The sequence below is a fragment of the Mastigoproctus giganteus genome, chromosome 12, assembly GCF_048544385.1.
Source record: "Mastigoproctus giganteus isolate SK-2022 chromosome 12, ASM4854438v1, whole genome shotgun sequence".
Classification (NCBI taxonomy): Eukaryota; Metazoa; Arthropoda; class Arachnida; order Uropygi; family Thelyphonidae; genus Mastigoproctus; species Mastigoproctus giganteus.
Window position 1 is genome coordinate 162,042,501 of NC_143586.1, and position 20,301 is coordinate 162,062,801.

The 20,301-nt window shown below is 37.0% G+C and overlaps 1 protein-coding gene across 1 annotated transcript in view; it reads right to left on the reverse strand.

Moving 5' to 3' along the window:
• LOC150077553 (osmotic avoidance abnormal protein 3-like) overlaps window positions 1-20,301 on the reverse strand; it is a 425,893-nt gene that overhangs the window by 278,378 nt on the left and 127,214 nt on the right. Inside the window, exon 7 of the mRNA XM_090385940.1 lies at window positions 16,685-16,782. Coding sequence (XP_090242066.1) covers window positions 16,685-16,782 — 98 coding nt within the window. The remainder of the gene's footprint in view (window positions 1-16,684; window positions 16,783-20,301) is intronic.

Genomic DNA, 20,301 nt, shown 5'->3' on the forward strand with positions numbered 1-20,301 from the left:
TTAGCCTTAGTGGTAGGGTTACCTGGTTGTTTTTTTGAGGCAGTAGCCTTACGGCGATCTTTTTTTGGAAAGTTAGGATGTCCAGTGTCCATATCGTCTTCAACATAAATTTCTAATATAGGTTCTTCTTGTGTTGTGTCATCTATGTCCATTACTGCAGTATTAGTTTGGTTCTTAGCAGAGGATTCAGCTTTTCCCACCCTGGTCTCACTTTGGGACTTGATGTCACTAGTAGAGGGGATGGAAATGGGAGTATTACATGTTTGATCTTTGATTTGCTTAACAGACAGCTGAGGAACTGAAAGCATAGCTCTAGCCCATTCAGCAAGTGATTTGTCAAGTGGAATTGAGTCATTGGTTTGAGTTGCAACCAAGCGACATTTCTTTATAACATTAGCTTATGTATACGTGCTGGATTATCTTTCACTATTTGTCGTCTGGCTTCTTGATAAGTCACCTTATGTTTGACTTTATATTTCTGTATTGTTTTTCCAAGTTTCCATAAATCACACAGTTTTTTGAATGTGCAAGTGATCCCCCTTGCAATTTGGGCAAACTGGAGATGCTGCAGTACAATCTGTTTGAGCATGTTCTTGGGAACCACATTTTGAGCATGCATTGTTTTCTTCACATGTTGTCTGAGAGTGTCCGAATTTTTGGCACTAACAGCATATTGGATTTGGAATATAGGGGCAGATATGACAATTTAGATAACCAGCTTTAACAGTATTTGGCAAGTTTGGTGTATTAAAAGTGAGTATTATGGTGCATGTTGGAATGAGATTGCCATCCCTACGAGTCAGAATTCTTTTGGCTTGAATGACCTTTTGATTTTGCAGTTCCTTCATAAGCTCCTCTTCCGTTACATTCAACAGATCCCTCTCAGAGATAACACCTTTAGAACTATTTAGAGTTGTGTGGGGAGAGATTTTAACGGGAATTCCCCCAAAAGTTGTAACCTTTAACAACAATTCTGAGTGTTTGGACTGTGTCATTTGAACAAGTAAATCCCCTGATTGTAATCTCTTCACCATTTTAGGAGATCCATCAGCATTTTCTAAAAATCTCTGTATCATAAATGGTGAGAGTTTGCTCACTGGTTGACTACTACTTAAGGAATGAATGATAAGGAAAGTTAGATACTCCGGTTGGTGACTGTCTTTTTTGTGTCGCTTATGATGCGCATTACATTCAGAGTTATACCAATCTGTGGTATTTGAGCTCGGAGGTTCTAATGCTGGATAATTTTCTGTATCCATGTTGGTTCCTTTTTGCCCTGGGGGATTTGCTTTTCCACCCAGGTTACCGGCCCTGCCACAGGGAGGCAGGAGCAGTGCCGTTTGTGGCCAAGCGTAAAAGTTAGTACGATTAGTAACTAATAAGAGTAAAGAAAAAGGTATTTGCCTTTTCCTGGCTCTCTTTTTATACTTTCAAAAAGTAGAGCTAATCAACAGAAAGACTTATGAATGAAATAAAACAAGAAAAAACTCAGCTGCTTTAGAAAATCACTTTGGGATTTGCAGTACAAATAGCACAGAAGATCACTTGGCCTCAAGAAACGTTTGGCATGCAAGTAATGGTCTTCATTTGCTTTAAATAAGTCTTCTGCAAGCAAAAGCACTTGGCTCGTGCTTATGCAGAAGGGCATTGATGTCCTTCAGCATAAGCACGAGTATTTTGATGGAATCCACAGCAATTCCATTGTAAGAATTTGAATGTGGCCATTCTTAAGATTTGTGAATCTGTCTGGTGGCTCCAAAGGGCTGAGGGCTTTGTTTTTTCAGTCCTGGATTTATCTCTCTTTGGGAAGAATGGGTGTGGACTGTATCCATCTTGCACCCCTTAACTTCTACTTCCATTATTTCTTGTATTGCTGGTGATTTTACAGTTTTTTTTTTTTGAAATTTCTTTACCACTTGACTTGGAAATGGTGGAGCACTAGTTGGAAGTGGCAGCTGATTGAGCTTTCTGTGAGCTTAACAGGTAGCATGCGATGGGGGTGAAAGACTCTTTTGGTGGTGTAGTCATTTCTGTTTGGGTTCCAATGGAACATTTGCCTGCTACCTTCTGAGTGTAGGTAAGTTTGTTTATGTTCAAGGGCTTCATTGCTTTTCTTGTCTCCTGATATGATATATTCAGCTCTACCTTAAGTCTGAATTTTTTTCTTCTTTCCACCTCCAGCATGCTTGCAAGTAAGCAGGGTGCTCTTCTTGGCAGTTAATGCATGTCGGTTTTGGAGCTGAACAAGATGTAGTTTCGTGGTCCTTTGCTGCCCTTCAAGTGCATGCAAGGGCTCCACGACATGTAATTTGTGAGTGTCTATATTTCTGGCACTGAAAGTGGCTTAGATGATTTGGGACATAAGGACACAGTGGACAATTAATATAACCAGCTTTTATCTCGCTAGGAGACTGTGAATTAAACGTCAGGATGATGTTCATGGTGGGAACACATTTCCCATCCCTACGTGCAAAAACTCTTTTAACAGCTATCACTCCCTGTTGCTTTAGTTCAGAGCACATTTTCTCCTTAGTAACCTCAAGGAGGTCTCAATCTGAGATGAGACCTCTCAATGAATTTAATGCTCTGTGCCGTGTTACAGTAATTGGTAGTCCTCTGATGGATGTTGCTCAGAATGCCTGTCATTTTTTGTTTCAATTAAGAGATCCCCAGAATGAAGCTTCTTAACTAATTTTTGGATATCTGCTAGCCCCCTAAACCTTTCTGAATGAAAAAAAAGGGACAATTTACCAATAGGTTTCTCAGCTGTTGAATGCATCATTAAGAGCCTTGGAACCAGACCTTTCAGTACTTCTGTTCAAGGTTTTTTTGCTGCGTTAACAGTGTCTGGATCTTTGATTTTATTTTCAGATTGGGACTGTGTTGGGCTATATGAAGAAATAAATTTATCAGAATTCATAATGTTTTTTGTTTTTGTTCAGTGACTGGGCTCTCCATCCACTCGAAGCTCACATGGAACACCCACTACCCAGCAAGCATTGAATGAGCTCGGGAGTGGGACAAGAGGTCTACTCAGACACTATCCTTGCACTGTCACCAGCCTGAATCCTGTCTCTCGGACCATGAGGGTAGGGTCATGGCATTGACATGGTTAAATCTCGCAAGTGAACCCTCTAGCTGATTGATCCCGGCTGGGCCTTCCAGGACTACCCATGTTGTTGAAGCAGTAGACAAAGTGGTGTGTTGAAGCTGCACCCCCTCAACCACCAAGATCCCCTTTTCTGAATTTCCATGGGTTGCAGCACATGGCAAATACACCGGATTCCTATGACAATAGCCTGGACTCTTGGTTGTGGGTGTTGGATCCCAGTGATGTTAATCTGGAAGCTCAGTAGTGTCACTGGGAGGTCCCTTCACCATGTACAGGTGCCCATGTTGAGGGGAAAAACTATATTTTAATATTGAAAATAGAAGTTCCATAAACTATATTTTTTATTGCCATTATAAAATGGCAAGAAAATGAGGACAAGTTACCCTTAAATGTCAAATATTCCACTGTTAGATAGCAAATAGGAAAGAGCAAAATAATTTACATAAACCTCTGATGAATCAGAGCTGTAATGCTCAATACATTCTACGTTGATATCAATATTTGTAAAAGAATAAGAGAAGTTTACCTCAATATGATACATAGAACACTTCCATATGATACTCTCCAGGAATGAAAACAAAAACAATTGCACAAAATTAAAAATCAATTTAACGCAATTAAAAATTAAGTAATAAAATTAATTACATTATATATATATATATATATATATATATATATATATATATATATATATATATATTTAAATAATGGCTTAAAAGTTTAACGTAAAATAAGAAAATAAATAAATATTAAGCTATCATTAGAGGCAGCAAAATGCACATCCTCCACATGAAGCTCAGATATATCCAATAATTCAAAATAAAATAAAACATAAGCCAGTAGTATGGCAAAAACTGTAGTGAAAATTAACATAAAAATAAATTAACATAAAAATAAATTAACATAAAATTAACATAAATATGTTATTTTTATGTTAATTTTCGTTCTACAGTTTTTACCATACTACTGGCTTATGTTTTATTTTATTTTGAATTATTGGATATATATATATATATATATATATATACACAGGTGATCCCCACTTAACGCTGGTAATTTGTTCCAGAAAAACAGAGTGCTAAGTGAATCTGTGCTAATTGTTGTTTGTTTGTTTGTTGTTGGATTTATTGGTGCAAGGGCTACAAAGGCCATAATGCACCTATTTCAATCTTATTTGATACATGATTGTTATATTAAATAAAAGGATTCAGATCAGGTGATCTTTGTTTATCAATTTGAGGAAGGTAAAAACATCATTAATATCTTGTCGGTCTCCGAGAATCTGTTGTAAGGTAAGTTTATTAGAAGAATATAGATGTGAAGAGAAAGCTGTTTTTCGTTCTCTCAGATATAATGGGCATTCAATGATCAAGTGGTTTACTGTGAGTTGAGTTTGACAGTTGCTGCATAGTGGAGGGTCATCCTGAGTGAGTAAATAACTATGAGTTAGGTGAGTATGTCCTATTCGAATTCTAGCAAGTACTACTTCTTCCTTTCTGTTGCCTCTTAGGCTTGATAGCCACTTCTTGTGATCGTTTTTAATCTGAAAAAGCTTATTGCTTTTTTCTCCCTGCCAAATGGATAGCCATTTTTTTCTAACATTGGTATGTATTATGCGTTTTAAATCTGTGTAAGGTATCTGCATGTCTGATGTTATGTGACTGGCGTTCTTGGCTGCAAGATCCGCTTGTTCGTTTCCTCTGATTCCAGAGTGTCCAGGTATCCAACGGAAAATTAATTTTTGCCTGTTTGCAAGAAGCTGCGCTAACTTGGTTTTAATTTGTTGTAGAAACGGATGACTGAAAGGAAATTTACACTGAAGAGCAGATACAGCACTTAATGAATCGGTGTAGATAATATTTTGAGGATATAATGACTGTTTTACATTGTCTAGAGCCATCAGGATAGCATACAGTTCTGTGGTGTAAATACTGTACTCCAAAGGGAGCTGCTGGGATATTGTATTGTTTGGTAGAACTGCTGCTGCTCCAACTTTACTATCTGTCTTGGAACCATCAGTGTAAATTTGGGTAAAACTAGAGAACTGAAAAGAGTGAGTTGCATGGATCTGCTGAATACTGAAATTTGGAAGTGCATTCTTTCCCCATTGTTGGAAATGTTGGTCAACATTGGCCAAGGGTATTTGCCATGGTGGCATAGCCGTGCTAATATCTAGAATTATGTCATCCATATTTAGTTCCCTGCACGTAGTTATGCTTTGTAATCTAATGCCACATGGTTTATTCTGCAAAGGTTTATTTTGGTACAAATTATGCCATTTTGGGTTGAATAAATACTGTTTTATAGGATGATGTGGGAAACTTCTGATTTTTGCTGCATAACTTAATAACAGAGCTTGCCGACGAAGAAATAGGGGTGGTTCATGTGCTTCCGTATAGAGACTCTGAAACGGCGATGTACGAAAAGCTACCAGCGCAATTCGGAGGGCATTGTGATGTACTGGGTCGAGCCATTTTAATACACTTTCTCTAGCTGAGGCATATGCAGGTGACCCCTAGTCTAGTTTGGATCTTATGAGCGACCGGTATAAGTGCAGCAGCATGTACCGATCTGCACCCCATGACATAGCGGAAATTGCCCTGAGGAGATTCAGCTTCTTTAGACAGGTTGTACGAATATGTTTAATATGCTCTAAGAAACTAAGTTTTCTATCCAGAATTAGTCCAAGAAAGCTAATACTCCGTTGAAAAGAAATTGGATGAGAATCAAGATGTAAATCGGGATCTGGATGTAAATTCCGTTTACGGCAAAAATGAATTGCTGTTGTTTTTTGTTTTGAAAGTCTGTATCCATTATTTTTGGCCCACTGAACAAGCTTGTTAATTGTACCTTGAAGCTGCCTTTCAATGAAACGCATGTTTTGTGAGTGGCTTGAGATTGCCAGATCGTCGGCATACAGATAAGTTTCAACTGTGTCGGGAATACATTTTGTAATGGAATTAATCCTGAGAGAAAAGAGCGTGGCACTAAGCACAGAACCCTGAGGGACCCCCCTCTTCTTGCACAAAAGTTTGTGAGAGAGCAGAGTGAAATCGTACCTGAAAGGTCCTATTGCTCAAAAAGTTCTGGATAAATTTTGGAAGATGACCACGAATACCGGATTCATAAAGATCGTGAAGAATTCCATACCGCCAGGTTGTATCAAAAGCTTTTTCGATGTCAAGACATATCATCACTAGGTGTTCGTTCCTGAGAAATGCATTTCGGATATTTCCTTCAGCTTTGACCATAAGGTCAAGTGTTGATCTAGTTCTTCGAAATCCATATTGATTTTGACTTAGAATGCATTCAGTCTCTAGGAACCATGTCAATCTGGCATTAATTATTTTTTCTAATGCTTTTCCTATACAACTAGTTAACGCTATCGGTCGGTAATTTGCTGGATCTGAATGGTCCTTTCCTGGTTTTGGGAAAGCTAATACAATAGAATGACGCCAACTGGTAGGGTAGTATTCTTCACCAAAGATTCTATTATACAGTTTTAGCAGAGCAGAAAGGGATTCTTCACTCAAGTGATATATCATGGCATAGTACACTCCATCAGGGCCAGCAGCACTATTTTTGGATCTTGCAAGTGTGCTACGTAACTCTGCCATGGTAAGGGGTACATTATATGGATGCTGTCGTGAAGTACTGAAATTGAGATTATATTTTTCTGCTTGTATTTTATGTGCCTGGAAACTTGGCTCAAATGCGGTTACAGCGGAGATTTTTTCAAAGGTTTCACCTAATGTAGTATTAGAAATATCGAGAGGATTGCAGATTTCTTTGCCTTTTAGATATATTATCGGAGTGGTTATAGGTGGATATTTTCCATTAATTCTTTGAACTTTAGTCCAAACAGTTCTGATATCTGTGGTCCTGTTTATAGAGGAGGCATATTTAGACCATGTTTCTTTTTTGCTTATTCGTTGTATGTGACGAGATTTAGCTCTAGCTTTCTTGAACTGTATGAGATTAGCTGTGGTTGGGTATTTATGAAATAAGTTCCAGTATCTATTCTTCTGTTTTTTCGCATTGCTACAGGCTTCATTCCACCATATTTTTGGGTGGGAGCGAGTTTTCATGGATGATCTGGGTATACTGGTTTCTGCAGCTGCTATCATTTGCTGAGTTATGTAAGTTACGGCAGAGTCAATGGTGAGGGTTTCGATAGTCTGAATATCTAGATGTGCCAGCTCTTGATATTTCTTCCAGTTAGCTTTGTCGAATTTCCAAACAGTTTTTATCTCAGTTTGAGGAGGAGAGTTAGCCGATAGTGTGCATATTACTGGAAAGTGGTCACTATTTCGCAGGTTATCAGTGACCGTCCAATCAATAAGAGGAAGGAGTTTTGGCGAGCATATTGAAAGATCAATTGCAGAAGTTGACCTTGAGGAAAGATGCACGTACGTGTGAGTCCCATTGTTTAATAATGTTAAGTTGTGCCTTTCAAGAAATTTTTCAATTAACTGACCTCTCTTATCAAGGTGCGAGGAACCCCATAGGGGGTGATGCCCATTCCAGTCACCTAAGATACAGAAAGGTGGTGGCAGCTGAGTAACTAAATCATTCAAATCTGCTAGAGAATATGAATAGTTTGGCGAAAGGTATATGGAAACAACTGTTACTGCTATCTTAACCATAACTCTAGCAGCAATTGCTTCTAAAGTTGTTTGCAGTGGGACTGGTCTGAAAGGAGTTCTGGAGTTTACTAGCAATGCTACACCTCCATGTGCTGTATTAGAGTCGTTCCTATCCTTTCTAAGCATTATATGATGTTTTATGCTCATAGTTATTTTAGGGGTCAGGTTTGTTTCCTGTAGACAAAGAACAGCAGGCTTATATTCGGTAATTAAGTCATAAACATCGTCTAAGTTAGCTCTGAGTCCGCGACAATTCCATTGAATGATTCTGTGCATTATTGAGGATTATCGGGTGTGTCTGCTTGCTTACGGGATGTGGTCTGTTTGCGCCTGTCTAGTCTTTTTTCCCTTTTTGGGAAATTTGGTCTAGTGACGTCCATGTCCTCCTCTTCCGCATGAAGTTCAAGAAGTGGTTCATCTCGGTGTGAATTTCTATCTATGTCCATGGTATCAGTACAGTAAACCCCCGCTATTCGCGGTATCTGTATTCGCGGTTTCGCGTATTCGCGATCGCCGATTTAATATAAAATGAAACCTAAAAAAATGTGAATTTTAAAGCGCCGTGAATATTTTCCGCCATAAAAAACATGGGCGTGGCTAAAATTACCTTTTCCGGTAAAAACAGCGCTCAGTGGGTAGGGGGAGAGGGGTGAAAAAATCGCGAGCGTGGATGTTTCTCGCTAATCCTTGTTCAGTATGTGTTATACGTTTGTCATGGAAGGTTTCGTCGTTTGCTTTTAATTTATATGTTTATAAATTGAATAAATTTATCAATTGATATGCTTACAAAAATGATAAATCTACCGTTTTGCAGTGTAAAACAGACTTTTTCGAGTGTGTTAACGGAAGAAAGTGACTTTATTGTGGACAAGTTCTTTCTAACCCCTACAAAAATATGGCTACGAATAAAAAGAGAAATGTGAAAATATCAAAGAAGGTGATGACATTAGCGAACAAAATTGAGTTATTAGACAAAATTTCTAATGGTGAAAGTGTCTTCTCAGTGGCAAAACATTTTAAAATCAATGAGTCAACGGTACGATCAATTAAGAAATCGGAAGAAAAAATCTGCCATAGTGTCCGTGAAAACGCGCTAACTGCTTCAAAAATTTGCTCTGTAACTCTTGATGTTAAATTAGAAAAAATGGAAAAAGCTTTAAATCTGTGGATAGAAGACCGAACTCAAAATAAAATTCCGTTAAGTTCACTCATCTTCGCGAAAAGGCAAAACTCCTTTATCAACACTTTAGCGAAACTGGTGATACCACTGGCGGGATGTTTTTTTTGCTAGCAAGCAAAGGCGCTGGTTTGAAAGATTTGTTTGAAATTTCTAATAAATATTACATTTAATATTAAATTGTTTCTATTTTCATTTCGATGCCATATGTTTGCATTTCACTATGTACTGTCTATGTACATAGTCATATTATGAAGGTACATATAATACATACATAGACAAAATTTTATACTAGTTTTTCTTATATATTTCATACTTTGGAACGGAACCCCTTTATTACTATGGGAGCCATAACTCAGTATTCGCGTTTTCGGTATTCGCGACATTTCTCAGGAACGTAACCCCCGCGAATAGCGGGGGTTTACTGTACTGGTTTTTTGATTATTTCTTTCAGAGCTTGTTTGATTAACTGGCTGTTGTACAGAATTTTTATCTGGCGGTATTGTCAATGGTGTGTTTACCGAATGAGTTGATTGCTGTTGGGTAGGCTGTTCTTTTCGTGTAGAGAGGACTGACCTGGCCCAATCAGAAATTGAGATACTTGGCGGAACTGAACAATCTGTTTGTACTGTTATGGGATCGTTGCTTTTTTACAACTGAAGAATAAGATGGCAATTTATTTGAAATTAAACAATGTTTTTTTGCTTCTTGGTATGGCACCTTGTGTTCCACTTTGTACTTTTGTATATTCTTTTCAGTCTGCCACTAGATGCACTCCTTTGAAAATGCTGAATGATTCCCCTTACAGTTTGGGCAGCTTTGTATTTCAGTGGGGCAGTCTGTGTGAACATGCTCTTTTGAACCACAGGAGGCACAGGTGTTACACCCCTGCAGACTGCTTGTGAGTGTCCAAATTTTTGGCATTTAAAACACCGGACTGGGTTTGGAATATAAGGTCGAATTTTGCACCTTAAATATCCAGCTTTAACGGTTGTTGGTAAAATTGGTGTTTTAAATGTAAGAATGACCGTTCGGGTAGGAGTAAGAACCCCATCTTTCTTAATGACTATCCTTTTGGCATTTATTACATTTTGATCGCCTAATTCCTGAACGATTTCCTCCTCAGATACGTTAAGGAGATCCCACTCGGCTATTACCCCTTTAGAGGAGTTTAAGGTGGCATGCGGGGTAACCTTTGTGGGAATTCCACCAAAAGTCGATATTTTTAATAGTTTTTCCGAGTGTTTATTCTCGTTCATCTCCACTAGAAGGTCTCTGGATTTTAATCTTCTAACCATTTTTGGTGGGCCCGCCACATTCTCAAGACATTTCTGTATTAAGAATGGGGAGAGCTTACTCAAAGGATTGTCAGTCAAAGAATGCAGTATCAAAAAAAGAGGAGCAGGGGGTTTCTGTTCCTTCTTTTTTCTAACATTTTGCATTTCCTGCATTTAAGTCTTCTCTGTTTGAGAGATCTGGATCATGAGATCCATAAGTGGCATGTCTATTTATGTCCATCTTTGCTCCTTTTTGCCCCGGGAGAGTGTTTTTCTTCTCCCAGGTTTCCAGCCCCGCCACGTGGAGGCAGGAGCGGTGCCACCAGTGACCAAGCGGTTTAGAGGTTTAGTTAGGTTAGTACGGATTATATATATATACACAAGGAAAGAAAGGTGTATTTCCTTTCTGGATTCTACTTCAAAGCTTTTAAGTAAAGAATCACTTAAGAAAAACAAGAAGAATAGTGACACTGGAAAATAAATATAACTAATCCGCTGTGAGAATCTGTGCTAAGCGAGCTCCGCATTCCCATAAGGTAACGTGTATTTGTAAGTTGCGGTTGGTGCCATAGGATATTTCCTAATCAATAATAAACGGTAGTGAAAAGATGCACAAATGTAGGTCAAAATATTTAATATTCAAATATTTGTACATATAAAATATTCTGCATTACATACGTATATAATTATGTAGTAACTATTTACGTATCAAAATTAAACTTAAAATTCCAATTAAAATCATGAATTTAATTGATCTAAATTGATTTTGATTGATTTAATTTAATTGATGAATTTAATCATGAAAATTGTGTCGATTTTGGGTTGAACTTTGGCCCTCTTCTAAATAAACTAAAAGGGGTATTAATTTAATTTTAAATCCCCCGCAGCATTACCACCCAACAATAAAGTCACCCGATCCTTTGCCGCTTTGAAACCTGGCATGTTTTTTTTTCTACTTTCAATATGAAACTTCTTTTAGGCATTCGTTTCCATAAAAGTCCTGCTTCATCTATGTTATAAACTTGTTGAGAAGTATAACACACAATACTCCTCTTCAATAATTTTAAAAAGATCTTTTTTGAAAGTTTTGGCTCCTTGATCTGCACTTGCTGCTTCTCCCTGGATTTTAAATCTATTCAACCAGCCCTTACCAGTTTTAAATGGTTGCACATTTTTTTTTTGTTTTTTAGGTGAGTTTTCTTTAGATCATCATATTGGTTAATCTCTCTCTCTCTCTCTCTTTTTAAATTTTTTTTTATAATATTTAACTTAACTGAATTCTGCATTGGACATTATCTTCAATAAAATTAGTTAAAATCTTTTCCATTTCAATCCTAATAGCCGGCCTAGCCCTAGTTGCTTGCAGTGGAACAGCTATCTTTTCTGCTGCTAAAATGAATTCTTTATTTTTTTATAATTGTTCTTACAGTTAAACTTGCAAGTCCTAAATTATGGCACACATCCGCTTATCGTTGACGGGAATCGATTCGCTTCAAAAAGTCTAATTTAATTTTCAAATTCAGTCGTTTTCTTACATTTATAGTCTTTGTACTGCGCTCAGACATTGCTTTTTCATTCTCATCGGCCATTATTAACTCTTCTAAAATGTAACTGCGTTGGTTGCATTAATTAAGATACAATGTTCAAGTAAACTGTCCATTACGCACAATGTCTAATACTGTACTGAGTGATGACTAGACTTTGGATAAATGCATATAACGCAAGTATTACAAGCAATATACTTGATAATTTTTTAAAATGTTGATCTCGGAACTACTTAACAAGTCACTGTACTGCAATTAAATTAGCGTGCGAGAAAATTTCACTGAGCATGGAAACGTTTTAATGCTGTTTTGCTATTCATTTTCAAGCTATCAACTCCATCAAACGAAACGATTTCGTTAAATATGCCAAAAATGCAATCTGTAAAAGAGCGTTATAGTGATCAGTGACAGTGTTATAGCAAATCAGCGTAAAGCGAACTGCGTTATAACGGGGGCCTGCTGTATATATATATATATATATATATATATATATATATATATATATAATTATTATATTATATTAATTATATGTATGATACTCTCCAGAATATGTATGATACTCTCATATTGCATCACTCGGGTACCTACCCACCCACCGAAGAAGGGCCAAATAGCCCTGAAACGGTGCCGTCTGGGTGGTGGTATCCATCTGAGAATAAGTAACATTAGTCTTCTCCTTAGGTGAAGCGTTACTTATTCGAAGTAGTGCAATATCATGGCAACTCGTTGTGAAGGTATTCACAATATGAGATATAACTTAAAACGATGCCGTTTTATTAATAATCTGATTTATTTAGATATAGCTATGTATTCCTGATGCATTTGCACTATATTTATACATAGTCTAGACTCCTTCATAGCTTGAGGCTTATGCCCTAAACGCTTGAGTCTAAATACATGGTACACCATCAGGCATCTCTCATATTGTGGAGTTATACTTCGTAACTGTTTTGCCATCATTGCATCACTCGGGTACCTACCCACCCACCGAAGAAGGGCCAAATAGCCCTGAAACGGTGCCGTCTGGGTGGTGGTATCCATCTGAGAATAAGTAACATTAGTCTTCTCCTTAGGTGAAGCGTTACTTATTCGAAGTAGTGCAATATCATGGCAACTCGTTGTGAAGGTATTCACAATATGAGATATAACTTAAAACGATGCCGTTTTATTAATAATCTGATTTATTTAGATATAGCTATGTATTCCTGATGCATTTGCACTATATTTATACATAGTCTAGACTCCTTCATAGCTTGAGGCTTATGCCCTAAACGCTTGAGTCTAAATACATGGTACACCATCAGGCATCTCTCATATTGTGGAGTTATACTTCGTAACTGTTTTGCCATCATTGCATCACTCGGGTACCTACCCACCCACCGAAGAAGGGCCAAATAGCCCTGAAACGGTGCCGTCTGGGTGGTGGTATCCATCTGAGAATAAGTAACATTAGTCTTCTCCTTAGGTGAAGCGTTACTTATTCGAAGTAGTGCAATATCATGGCAACTCGTTGTGAAGGTATTCACAATATGAGATATAACTTAAAACGATGCCGTTTTATTAATAATCTGATTTATTTAGATATAGCTATGTATTCCTGATGCATTTGCACTATATTTATACATAGTCTAGACTCCTTCATAGCTTGAGGCTTATGCCCTAAACGCTTGAGTCTAAATACATGGTACACCATCAGGCATCTCTCATATTGTGGAGTTATACTTCGTAACTGTTTTGCCATCATTGCATCACTCGGGTACCTACCCACCCACCGAAGAAGGGCCAAATAGCCCTGAAACGGTGCCGTCTGGGTGGTGGTATCCATCTGAGAATAAGTAACATTAGTCTTCTCCTTAGGTGAAGCGTTACTTATTCGAAGTAGTGCAATATCATGGCAACTCGTTGTGAAGGTATTCACAATATGAGATATAACTTAAAACGATGCCGTTTTATTAATAATCTGATTTATTTAGATATAGCTATGTATTCCTGATGCATTTGCACTATATTTATACATACTCTCCAGAATTTAATTTCTCGAAAGTATCATACGGAAGTGTTCTATGTATCATATCCCAGTGGCTCACATCTGGTGAGTATGGGCTTGGCACACCCAGGGTCCTGAGCATTTTTTTTTTTTTTTTTTTTTTGGGTGGTGCAGCATAAGCCTCAGGCTTCTTTGCACCATATAGTTAATAATAATAATATTGAGGTAAACTTCTCTTTATTCTTTTACAAATATTGATATCAATGTAGAACATATTGCGTATTACAGCTCTGGTTCATACTATCAAATTCATTTTTTAAACTCTTGACTATTTCATTCAATAAATTAAAAAATTTATCTACATCTTAATGATTGTTCTGTATTGAAAACCTCCATAGATTGCAACAGGAAGCACAGGCCTCAGAAATAAAAAACAGACAAGTTAACAAATTAAATACATTATTGAGAGGATCAGGACACGTTCCTATGAGTTCAAACACATTGTCACGAACTTGCAACCAAGTGCATACGAGTTGGTTGGTGACCCCCCCCCCCCACATACATACAATGTGCTACTGCAGAATACTTCAGCAAGTTTGCAAACATCTCCCCACCCAACATTCAAAGAACCGACATATCAACAGGTTACAAATCTTTCCTCGTATACACTATCACAGGGCCAGATTTCACTTTTATCCAAAGAATTAAATTATAATTTACCACCTTCGAAAGTACCTAAAAAACAGTGCATAATTTATATTGAATTTGGACTTCGTAGACCCGGCACTATTTACCAAACTGATCTATCAATACAATAAAACATTAACCACATATTGAAAAAAAATGACTACATTATTATGGTTCAGTTAAAGGAATTGAAGGAACATACAATATTCCTGCACTTTTCGGTCAAGTAAAATTACACAAGACTGGATTTCCTATTCAGTCTATTGTTTCCTACAGAAACTCTGCATTTTCATCCTTGGCCACACATGTATATGGCACCTCCGTAGCCAGGTGGGCAGGAGCAGCAGTGCGTAGCACATGCTTCTTGATTAGACTGGGGTTCGAGCCCATGACCACCAAATACAGAGGATGCAGAAAGGTCAGGGAATGACCACCACATATCCTTGGAGCAATATGGCCTTAGTTGCTAATGCTCCTAAAAAGCAAATAACAAACAAACAACAACACATGTATATAGCATTATAAACTCCTTTTGACAGGCGATACAATTTGGGATTATGAACTATGATACATTATTTAATAACCTTAAGGACTGTAGACTTGGCAATAATGATAATTTATTCTCACTAGATGTTATCTCGTTATATACGAATGTAAACGTTGAATACACATTAGATAATCTTTGGGATATGTTAAATAATAACTCTATACCGATTAATTATACAAAGCTTCCTATTAAGGAAATTTTTCACTTAATTAAACTCTTAGTTGAAGCCAACTATATCACCTTTCGAGACAGTATACAAACCAATTTTTGGTTTGCCAATGAGATTGGGTCTAAGTGGCTTAATATTGGAGGTCTATCTCTCAACAATTGAGCATATACATCTGACAACTTTTCTACCCCATATCACATACTATGGGAGGTATTTAGATGATGTTCTAGTTATTACTGATAGTAGCACTATCCAAGACATTTTACATTCATTTAATAATATTCATTCTAGACTCAAATTTACTTTGGAAAGGAAGAATACGGTTACTAAGTATTATTAAATTTTCTAAATTTCTTGCTTACTCAGGACTCGAATAAAATCCAATTTAACAACTATTGTAAACTTACAAACACCGGTATGCTCCTGCATTATAACAACTATCACCCATTCACCTACAAAAGATTTATTATCTTCAATCAATTTCTCAATGCCTATAAATATTCTACAACGGAATCTGCTTTGGGCTCAGAAATACAAATATTAACCAGCAGATTCTTAAATATTGGTTATCCCCTTGATAAATAAATTGAATTAGGGTACAAGCTAAGGATAGAATAGGATACAAAAAACGACACCAACCAACAATAGTAATATCAAAAAATACTTTATTTCTGTCCCATATGTCGAACAGTGGTACAAACAGCTTAACAGATTCTTTAAAGATACCGAATTTAAAATTGTGGCCAGACCAATTCGGAAATTACACACTATACTGAACAATTGCTCAGTCCTTTCCTCATTCTCAACACAAATAAATGACCTGGTATACATTTCTTGCAGTGATTGTGACTCGTCTTATTAAGGTGCTATGCAGTTTCCTCTGAATTTGTGTTAATCAATGCGTGCACAGTTCGTGCTTCTTGTTCAGCAGCATCAGAATTCGCCTTTCATGCCATTAATGATAAACATACTTTTTTTATTTAACGAGGCCAAAATACTTAGTGTTCAACATAATTATATGAGACTATTAATTGCAGAAACCATCGAAATTAAATTACATGAGAATTCTGTTAATGTTCGCTGGACATATCTAATCTCCGACTCGTGGTCTTTTATGTGCATGCGTGAAGACAAATAATTCCTATTTAAGTTTCATGCTCACCCCAATTCAGTAATTTTCATTCCTGTGATCACAACATATGGTCGAAAAGCGTTGTCAGCTTCAGGAAGGAAAATCATTTTGCAATTTTTTCATTAAATTTCTTTAATTAATTTTTTACTTAATTTTTAATTGCATTAAATTTTTTAATTAATCGTTTTTTAATTATTTTTTACTGTAATGTAAGATTTTCGATTTTTTAATTGTTTTCGTTTTAATTTCTGGAGAGTATCATACAGAAGTGTTCTACATATCGTATTGAGGTAAACTTCTCTTATTCTTTTACAAATACAAATAAATCTTATGAAAAAGATAAAAACACGACAGAATTATTACAGCTTTTGTTCCAAAAAATCAATAAAAAATCTGTTCTGACTACCTTTTTAACCCGTTCAACATAGTGGTGGTGGTGCTGTTGCTGCTCCTCTTCCTCTTCATTAACATCATCATCTGCTTCATCCTGTTCAGCTTTTCTTTCTGCAAAAGAAAGTAATCTGACACTGACCATACAAGTCTGTCTCTCTCTATAAAAGTATCCATCATTTAATGTGCTTTCATTTTGCATGGTTTTCAGACAGAGGAATGTTTTTTTTGTTTACTATGGATGTAATTTTAACTTTGCACAGTATTTCTGCTAAGTAACTTTTTAAAAAAATCCCAAAGTTTCATGCAGGTCCATTATTATTATTATTAGCCATATGGTGCAAGGAAACCTGAGGCTTATGCTGCACCAGCCAAAAAAAAAATTCCCGAGTTACCCTGAGAGAGAGAGGTAGAAGGGAATCATCAAGAAAGAGAAGAATGATGATATCCAGCTCAGGACCCTGGGTGTGCCAAGCCAATATTCACCAGATGTGAGCCCCTGGGGTTGATATTTCTTCACATCACCATGTTCGATCAAAGTTTTAGTTATTAAATTTTATCCTTAAGATCAGTTTACATTCAAGACTACAGTTGCACCAATACAGTTAAATGAAGCTTAGTTGATCTTTAGATTAAGTTCTAGATTGTACTCTGTCACGGTATATATACTGTGGAAAGGGGGAAAGAGTAATGGACTATACATATGGTGGGAAAAAAGAGTAATGGACCATATATGATGGTGTTCTGTTGTGTGGGATCGGTAGCATCGGGTGCACTCTGTTTTTGTGTGAGTTAGTTATCATACTAAGAGCAGTTGAATGTATTAAAATATAGAAAAACTAGGGAAACTTAAAGCTGTCAAAGCCGTGTGTTGCCTTTCTTTACTTTACTTCCATATCAGCCTTTTGTGTGTCATGCAGTGAAAATTGCTTATTACAATTTCTGTTCTTTGAATTTTTTAAAATTATCTGTGATTCTCATTTTAAAGGAATTTTTCTTTCATGATATGTTTGAAAAGGCCATCATCCTCAACTGCACTTTGAAAAGGGTGATTGTGTGATACGTTGCTAATTCAATGAGGATGGCTGAATCTAGTGGGAGTACTATAAGGAAACATACAAACAAAATAGACATTTGGATATAATTCCACATCAGCAACAAAACTGCAGCATTTTTCTAATTTGAAGAAAGATAAAATGGAGAACTTATTAATTATTTGGATTTTTTTTTTTTTTTTGGTAGTTGTTGGCACATAGGCTTCTGTGGCCATAATGCACCTTTTTTGTTTTTGCAGTGCTTTGATCCAAGCCCGAGGCGGGAATCGAACCTGCGACATTATTTGGATTGAAGACCAAACACAATAAATCCCATTACGCACAACAATAATTTATGAGAAAGCCAAGAGAATCTTTAAACATTTAAAATGTGAATTTGCATTCACTAAAAGTTTCAAGGCAAGCTTTGCAGCATTAAATAAAAAAAATTAATGTACAAATAATTTTTTTTTTTTTTTTTTTGAAATTAACTGGTAATGGAAATAGTGCTGAGTTTGACGAAGCAGAAGTGTATGAAATGTTGTGAGCTATTGCAGAAGAAGGTTTAAGGTACAAAATACGAATTAAACCTTTTTTTAGGAGGTGAAAAAAAAAAAAAAAACCCTCTCTTCCTGTGTGTGTGTATGTTATGGGGATTTAATGGCACATGAGCTGCTGGGGCTATAGTGTGCCTATTCATAGGAAGATAAAAAGCAAATTTCAGATATAATCACTTCATTTTTTTATTAGAGAGATCTTTTAGAATTTATGATAGATTCCAATTTTTTCCAAAAAAGAGAAAAATTCATTGATTTTTGCATCGTCATATATGTTTTAATGTCTTCGGTTCTCAAAGATTCATTAGGGAAAGGAGGATGGATGTTCTGTCCTGATGGTAGTGAGGGCAGTCAATGAGAATGTGTTTGACTGTTAAATGTGAGGAACAGTGTGGACATTGAGGAGAATCCTCTCCTGTAAGTAGGTGAAGGTGAGTCAGTTATGTATGTCCTATCCGCATTCATAGTAGTAGTAGTGGCATGTGATGCAAGAAAGCAAGTGTATGAGCTTATGCAGCATCAGCCAAAAAAAAAAAAAAAATATCACACCATTTCCTCCAAATGCCTGTCCAGTTCCTCCTTAAATTTATTCAACCTATCAACTTTCACAACGACAGATGGAAGTTTGTTCCAGCAATTAACCACACGCTGGGTAAAGGAAAATTTCCGCACATCTATTCTACATCTGTCCTTTCTAAATTTGAATGTATGCCCCCTTAGGTTCGTAATCTGAACAAGTGGAAGGATTCCATCAGAATTCATCGTGCTCAACCCATTCAAGGCCTTACACACCTCAATCAGATCACCACACGGGTGCCTAGTCTCCAGCCACTGCAATTTGCAGAACTTAAGCCTCTCTTGATAAGAGGATCCCTTCATTCCCCTCGCTAATCTTGTTGCCCTTCTCTGTACATGCTCAAGCAAATCTACATCCTTCCTAAAATGAAGCCTCCAGACCTGTATGCAGTACTCAAGGAGTGGCCTGACCATTGCCTTATACAGAGAGACAATCACCTCCTTTTCCCTGCTAGCAAAATTCCTATATATCATTGACAAAACAACATGACCTGCCCTGGCATCCTGTCTGCATTGCTCAGAAAACTTCATATCTGACTGCACAATTACTCCCAGGTCTTTTTCATTTTCTACCACCTTAAGTGTAGTACCACACAGTTGGTACATTTCTCTGGGGTTACTTCTACCCATATGTAGTACTTTGCATTTGTCAAGGTTAAACTTCAGTTGCCACTTCTTAGCCCATCTGCCCAAATTATCTAGATCCTGTTGCAGTAGCACACTGCCATTACTGTCATTAACAACCCTGCCAACCTTTGTATCATCTGCAAACTTCGACATTAAGCCTGATATACCTTCATCAATATCATTGATAAATATACAAAACAACAGTGGACCTAACACCGAACCCTGTGGGACTCCACTAATAACATTAGTCCAAGAAGACCAGCATCCATTGATTACCACCCTCTGTCTTCTCGCACTTAACCATCCTTTTATCCATTGTAGCAACTTACCCTTAATACCATTCTGCTCCAATTTGTACAATAGTCTTCCATGCACAACAGTGTCAAAATCTTTCCTGAAATCCAAATATATGATATCAAAATTATTTTTTGCATCCAGTTCCTTTGTAACCACATCATAATATCCTATCAAATTTGTCAGACAAGACTTTCCCTTAACAAACCCATGCTGTGTCTGAATTATTGCTGCAGTCTTGTCTAGATGATCCTGCAATGCATCTTTAACCAGCGACTCCATAATTTTACCCGGAACAGAAGTTAAACTAACTGGTCTGTAATTACTCGTGTCACCCTTCGATCCCCCTTTGTGAATTGGGGATACATTTGCACATCTCCAGTCCGTGGGAACCTCCCCTGAGTCCAAGGATGCTCTCATAATTATGGCTAAGGGTTTGCTTAGTTGCTTTGCCACCTCCTTTAATATAACTGGATAGATCCCATCCACCCCAGGTGCTTTTCTTATGTTTAACTTCAACAATTTCTCCTCCACTTTGCTTTCAG